Source organism: Cryptomeria japonica, chromosome 11 (assembly GCF_030272615.1).
Source record: "Cryptomeria japonica chromosome 11, Sugi_1.0, whole genome shotgun sequence".
NCBI lineage: Eukaryota > Viridiplantae > Streptophyta > Pinopsida > Cupressales > Cupressaceae > Cryptomeria > Cryptomeria japonica.
In genome coordinates, this window is record NC_081415.1 from 215,274,384 (window position 1) to 215,282,410 (window position 8,027).

At 34.1% G+C, this 8,027-nt stretch overlaps 1 protein-coding gene across 1 annotated transcript; it reads left to right on the forward strand.

Moving 5' to 3' along the window:
• Nucleotides 1-256: 256 nt before the first annotated feature.
• LOC131068760 (ethylene-responsive transcription factor 1B) lies at nucleotides 257-1,499 on the forward strand. The gene has a single exon (XM_058004020.2). It carries the CDS (start codon nucleotides 679-681, stop codon nucleotides 1,450-1,452), a length of 774 nt encoding a protein of 257 aa, XP_057860003.1. The 5' UTR covers nucleotides 257-678; the 3' UTR covers nucleotides 1,453-1,499.
• Nucleotides 1,500-8,027: the final 6,528 nt, after the last annotated feature.

The following is an 8,027-nucleotide window of genomic DNA, read 5'->3' on the forward strand; positions in this document are numbered from 1 at the left end:
CCTTACTATTAATGAAAAAAAACTGCATTTTGACTTTGGGATTCTTTCATAAAGAGCACATGACTGAAATCGGGCAATAGAAAACTACATTTGCCAGACAATCAGCTAGCCTGGCATCGCAGAACTTTCCCCAGAGCTCAATAAGATAACTAACCCATTATAAGAGTTTCTTTGTGCTCACTCCAAGCTAAGAATGCCTCCTTAAATATCCTCTGGTAAATGGAAGTGTGTTCCTAAGCTCAGCATTAGCCAAAGACTTCAGTTTTCTTCAGTTTTCTGATCAAGACCTATAGTGGGAGATCCTCCATCAAAAAAGAGGTTGAAGGTAATTTAGGATTGCAGTTCTTGATCTGTGAGATCTCACATTGAAAAGAGTTTGAAAAAAATTTAGGTTTGCCGTTCTTGATCTTTGAGATATTACATTAAAAGAGTGAAGATATATTTTATATTGTAGTTTTGATCCGTGATATCTCACATTGAAAAGAGTTTGAAGATCATTTGGGACTGCAGTCTCCTTGAAAAGAATTTGAAGATAATGTAGGACTGCAGTTCTTAGTACATAAGATCCTACATCAAGACGAGTCTGAAGCTAATTTAGAACTGTAGTTCTTGATTCATTAGATTGCTCGATCTCATAGACATCATTAGAATCTTTCATCCATCCATATTGAGATAACAATGGCCATGAGCAATCTTGGAAGCTGCCCAGAGAAGCTAGTGGAAGATGTATGGGCAGTTCTAATGCAAGGCCAGGAAAAACCTGCAGAAGAGAATAATGGGTACTCAGAGGACATGATTCTGTACAGTATTCTCCAAGAAGCTCTAGCGGCGCCTGTAGTGGAAAAGACTATGGAGATTAAACAGCCAGTAGGATGTCTGCAGCAGCCTCCTCCTATTAAACATTACAGAGGAGTCCGAAGGCGGCCATGGGGGAAATTTGCAGCAGAGATAAGGGATTCTGGAAGAAAAGGAGCGAGGGTGTGGCTTGGAACTTTCAGTACTGCTGAGGAGGCCGCCATGGCTTATGATAAAGCTGCTCTGCTCATGCGGGGGACTCGAGCTTTACTCAACTTTCCTACCCATATTGTGATGCAGGCCTTGAGACAAAATGATTATGCTTTCTCCAACAAGCTCAGTGCTTCTAGAAGACGTTATATGAATTGCTTGGGACCCAATGCTGTTAATCCTTCTCTATCTTTCAGTCCTGCTCCCCCAGTACTGAATAAGAAGAGACCCAGAGATTCATCAGAACTGGAGCAGGTGGGTCCATTACAACATAGTAGGCTGGATGATTCTCAGTTTTTTCTGAATCAGAGCTCAGGTTTACAGCCATTGGTAGAGCTTCAACACAATGGTTCTGATTGCCTGGAAGAACTGCTTGGAATGTCTTCACAAATTGAATGTTTACCTCCATTGCTTGATACCTCATTATTTGAGGACCTTCTACAATAATAGTGTAGGTTTCAATGTTCATATTTTCACAATCTATAAGATTGTCATTGCTGTTTTTGGTTTCGATTTTGTGCGACTCTGTTATACTCGAATTGTTATCAGATTTTCACAATTAATAAAATTGATTCTTCTGTTACTGAATTCAATTGTGTAAAATTCTTTTAAAGATAGAATACATTTTTACAGATCACACTCAAAATCCATCAACAAAAATGAAAAACAATCACCACTCAAAATCCATCAACAAAAATGAAAAACAATCATCATGGTGTGATCACTCTTATCATCATCAAACTGATATGATCACTCTATGTTTATTCAGCAAGATACAGATTATTATTTCATAAACAGGTTTAAGAAGTCAATGTTCTACTAATTTCATGAACAGAGTTGACTTGTCTATAATTATCATTTCTGAGTGATCAATAAATAAATCTTTGTCCTGAAAGTTCAGAGTGGTTATTCACTCATTAAATGATCATGGTTTTTTATTTGTTTTCTGTAATTTTTATTCGTTTTCTTTGTAAGGAGTAGAACTTTTGTACAGAAAGGTAGATAATCTGTTGTGATCGTGGTCCCTTTCAACAAGCCACGTAAAGTTCATCTATTTGCTTTAGTTAGAATCCACAATATTTATATGCAGACGTGTTACAATGGCAGGAAATCTTTATCTAAATATGTCAAACTATTGCTTGCTGCAATGAAACGAGCATTTCCCTTAGATATGTCAACTCAAGCTGTTGTTATGAACAAACATGGCTTTTAGAAAATATGTCGATTGATGTACTTTTAAGTGTAGAGATCTGGTTCTTAAGATGAGACTGGGATCACTTTCTCTTTTTTCACTGAGTCTATTATTAGCAACTAGATCCATAAGTTCATGAGGCATGCTGAATTATAAATAGGTGTTAAATTTTTCTATAATTGATATTACAAATATATATTTTATTAGTTAAATATTATTTTGAATAAAATTTTATTAAAACAAAAATATGGTAGAAAATCTTATTAAATAAATAGGTCAAGTGACACAATATTAGATAATCTCACAAGTGTGTTGGAAATGAAATACATTTTTAATAGAATTTGAAATCTTTCATCATGAAAGGTCGAGTGACACAATGGTGGAAAATCTCACTAAACAAATAGGTCCTAAGATTGAACATCAATATAAGAAACATTCTCATTGATGTACTTTAATTCCTTGTAGAATTACTAAATAGCTCAAATAACTCTTTTATGTGATGGTGTACATACTTTCCAACTATTTAATGAGTAATTTAAGATCTTTTGGTGAATGCGGATTCATGTGATATTTCTGAAAGAAATTTACTTCATTAATTACCACTTTTTGATATCGATAAATTGTAAAATTGCTAGAAAGCTTAAAATAAAATTAATATAAGATTAGTCAAATTATTAAAAAATATTTCAACAAGTAAGCATTTATAGGCTAGGAATAAATATTTTTTTAAAAATAAATTAAATTGGCTTGCTCTTTTAATGTTGGGTAGGAGAGGAGGGTAGTACAATTAAATTGATATAATATTAACTATCAAAATATTAAAAATATTTCAACAAGTAAGCAATTTGTAGGGTTACAATAAATATAAAAAGAAAATTTAAATTAAAGTGCCTTGCTCTTTTGGTATTGGGTAGAATGGGAGGGTGGCACAATTAAATTAATATGAGGTTACTCAAATTATTAAAAATATTTAAACAAATAAGCAATTTATAGGCTAGGAATATATATAACAATTTAAATTAAAGTTCTTTGCTCTTTTGGTATTGGGTAGGAGAGGGGGGTGGTTCAATTATTTCATCCTTTGTGTGATCATCTCAAGCAAAGAAGGTTCATGTCACCAAGGAGATATATTTGAGCACAGTAATAAAATTCATTATGAAATCTTAATCAATTTTAGGTTCAATATATAGAATTAGGCTCAAAGATAATAAAGAGAGAAAGAAATATATACCATCAATCAAATAATATAAATTTATGTAAAATAAAATATGTAAATGATGTGTATATCTTGCAACAAAGTGTGAAAAACGGTTTACTCTAAGAGTCCATGAGAATAAGGTGGTTAGAAGTAATAGTGTATGTATCCACTCTATAGAAGAGATGTCTATTGGAATCAAAGATAGTGAATCCTATTGAACGCACCATAGGATTGAGAGGGTGGGGGAATCAATTCTGATCTCAAAATACTTTACTTTTGATCTTTCAAACCTTACACAACAATTAACTTATTACTGCAATTATGAAACATGAAAGCACAAAGAAAAACAATCACATGAACACCATAATTATGTGGAAAAACCTAAGCAGGGAAAAACCACAATGAGAATCACACTCACAATATGTATAATTGATTACAGTGTTTAGGCTCAAGGCTAAGAAGCTCACTACTCCTAGAGGACTTGCAAGACTAAGGTGCACAACCTTAGGGCAAGATACAAAGGGCTACACAAAATACCAAAAGAAACACACCTTGTTCCAGCAAGTGTAGAGGATCAATGAACTCAAAACAAGATCTCTTGATCATGAAATTTTCCTTAAACCACTATGTCAAGCGACTGGTGTCATGGAAAATACATCTAACTTCCAACACTATCTCAATGCTCTTCACAAACTATCTTTCACACTTCTGATATAACAAATCTGCTTGCACATCATTCATATCTACTTCACATTAATTCACATACATCCATACTCAAATCATACATTTGCACTCCTATATACAAGATAATTCATTGAAACCCTAGTTGAGGATCAGCTAAAGACAAAATAAACAATATTACATAAATTCAACCATATAGACCTATAACATCCATTGCAGTCCACTCAAAGAGATAAAGGGGATCAAAACACATTCTTTTCAAAAAATTCCAATGAAACATGCATGTTAACACATCCTCCAAAGTCGGCATCAAATGAAATATGTAGATAAAAAATAAAGCACACCAACCAGTTGGCCCAAAAATACCCTCCAATGCACAAAACTCAATGTTGATCTACACACACCATAGTGAGGCCCATATCAACATCCAAACTCAACCACCAAAGCATATTTGGACCTAAAAGACTTGATCCAAATAGGCTACACTACCACAATCAACCAAAAGCTAGACCAACTAAAAACACAAAATTCAGAACACCATCTAACTTCCAACACTATCTCAATGCTCTTCACAAACTATCTTTCACACTTCTGATATAACAAATCTGCTTGCACATCATTCATATCTACTTCACATTAATTCACATACATCCATACTCAAATCATACATTTGCACTCCTATATACAAGATAATTCATTGAAACCCTAGTTGAGGATCAGCTAAAGACAAAATAAACAATATTACATAAATTCAACCATATAGACCTATAACATCCATTGCAGTCCACTCAAAGAGATAAAGGGGATCAAAACACATTCTTTTCAAAAAATTCCAATGAAACATGCATGTTAACACATCCTCCAAAGTCGGCATCAAATGAAATATGTAGATAAAAAATAAAGCACACCAACCAGTTGGCCCAAAAATACCCTCCAATGCACAAAACTCAATGTTGATCTACACACACCATAGTGAGGCCCATATCAACATCCAAACTCAACCACCAAAGCATATTTGGACCTAAAAGACTTGATCCAAATAGGCTACACTACCACAATCAACCAAAAGCTAGACCAACTAAAAACACAAAATTCAGAACACCATCTAACTTCCAACACTATCTCAATGCTCTTCACAAACTATCTTTCACACTTCTGATATAACAAATCTGCTTGCACATCATTCATATCTACTTCACATTAATTCACATACATCCATACTCAAATCATACATTTGCACTCCTATATACAAGATAATTCATTGAAACCCTAGTTGAGGATCAGCTAAAGACAAAATAAACAATATTACATAAATTCAACCATATAGACCTATAACATCCATTGCAGTCCACTCAAAGAGATAAAGGGGATCAAAACACATTCTTTTCAAAAAATTCCAATGAAACATGCATGTTAACACATCCTCCAAAGTCGGCATCAAATGAAATATGTAGATAAAAAATAAAGCACACCAACCAGTTGGCCCAAAAATACCCTCCAATGCACAAAACTCAATGTTGATCTACACACACCATAGTGAGGCCCATATCAACATCCAAACTCAACCACCAAAGCATATTTGGACCTAAAAGACTTGATCCAAATAGGCTACACTACCACAATCAACCAAAAGCTAGACCAACTAAAAACACAAAATTCAGAACACCATCTAACTTCCAACACTATCTCAATGCTCTTCACAAACTATCTTTCACACTTCTGATATAACAAATCTGCTTGCACATCATTCATATCTACTTCACATTAATTCACATACATCCATACTCAAATCATACATTTGCACTCCTATATACAAGATAATTCATTGAAACCCTAGTTGAGGATCAGCTAAAGACAAAATAAACAATATTACATAAATTCAACCATATAGACCTATAACATCCATTGCAGTCCACTCAAAGAGATAAAGGGGATCAAAACACATTCTTTTCAAAAAATTCCAATGAAACATGCATGTTAACACATCCTCCAAAGTCGGCATCAAATGAAATATGTAGATAAAAAATAAAGCACACCAACCAGTTGGCCCAAAAATACCCTCCAATGCACAAAACTCAATGTTGATCTACACACACCATAGTGAGGCCCATATCAACATCCAAACTCAACCACCAAAGCATATTTGGACCTAAAAGACTTGATCCAAATAGGCTACACTACCACAATCAACCAAAAGCTAGACCAACTAAAAACACAAAATTCAGAACACCATAAATTCACTTGCCAATCAAACCATCACTAGAAAACTAAACTAGAACACTGCACACACAAAATGAACATTTCGTCCAAGCTACAACATAGAAAACCATGCATCAAACAACCACCAAGCTTTCTTTGGACCAGTTCTGATAGACACACCACTATCAAGTACAACAGCAACTAAATCTACCATCTAAGCAACAAAGGACCTATAAACTCAAAAGAACAACGCACATTGATCATAAACATTGTATTTGAAACCACACTCCATAATCTTCACTTACCAAATAAATTCTAAGCATTCTTCCAATGGGATATTTAAAAAAAAAATCCTACCTAAATATTGTTTCCTACATATTGAAAAACTTCCACTATAGCAACCTTCTGTAAACACCTCAACCTTACTCAATATCACTACCAAAACATACAAAAACATTAGAATATTCAAATTTGGATCATCTGCAACACATAGTGATATCAATAAAAATTCTAGATAAGTTGACATCAATGACAACGCAACTCAATAACTTAAGTTTCCAACATTCTCCCCCTTTGTCATTGATGGCAACACCTACGTACCACCAACAGCAAAGAAAATTGAAATCACAACTAATCTCTCTCCCAATCTGTATTTCTCTCCCCTTTGACATCAAGGATAAAGGGCACTCTACTAAACTCTCTCCCCCTTTTTGATAAGCTCTAATAACTACAACACTCATTACTCCCCCTAAGAGTAGCCACCACATCAATCCAAGAGAAAAAGATGAACTTTAGAACTCCCCCTATACAGATGCACCATCTAAATGCATCTTGTTTAAAGAAGGGTTAATAAACCCCAACTTTTGTTGGAGAGACTCAAAGGTATCTTTCGCCAAAGCCTTAAGTAAGATATATGCTATCTATTCTTTAGTAGGTACATATTCCAATCTGAGTTTCTTCTCTGCAACCTTCTCTCTTGGGAAATGATACCAGATTGCAATGTTCTTAGTCCTTGAATGCATTAATGGATTCTTTAAAATATTAAGAGCACTTGTATTATCACACATAATAGGAATTTCCTCATCATAATTCAGGTCTTAATATCACTAAGAGTTTTCTTCATCCACATAACCTAAGTACAACAAGATGATGTTGCAATGTATTTAGCTTATGCAATAGATAATGACATTGAATCCTATTTCTTACTAACCAAGAGACCAATTTTTCTCCCAATAAAAAAGCACCACCACTTCTACTTCTCATGTCATCGGCACATCTAACCCAATCAGCATGTGTTTATGCTTTCAAAGTGAAATCATCATCCTTCTTATACCATAATCCATAATTTAGAGTCTCTTTCAAATATATGATATCATTTTCACTACTTGATCATGGCATTGCTTAGGATTAGCTTGATATATAGCAACCAAATAGATAGCCTGCATAATATATGGTCTTGAAGCAGTCAAATACAACAATCCTCTAGTCATATATCTATGTTGTTTCTAATCAACATCTAGAGATCCATTATTCTTGCTTAACTTAAAATCAGTAGCCATAGGGGTTGCAACCAATTTAGAGTTCTTCGTCCCAAATTTCTTCAACATCTCCTTGATATACTTGGTCTGAGAAATGAAAATGCCTATTTTTTATTGAGTAACTTGAATACCAAGGAAAAATGATAGCTCACCTATCATAGACATTTCAAATTCCTTCTACATCACTTCTGCAAACTTCCTACATACATCACCA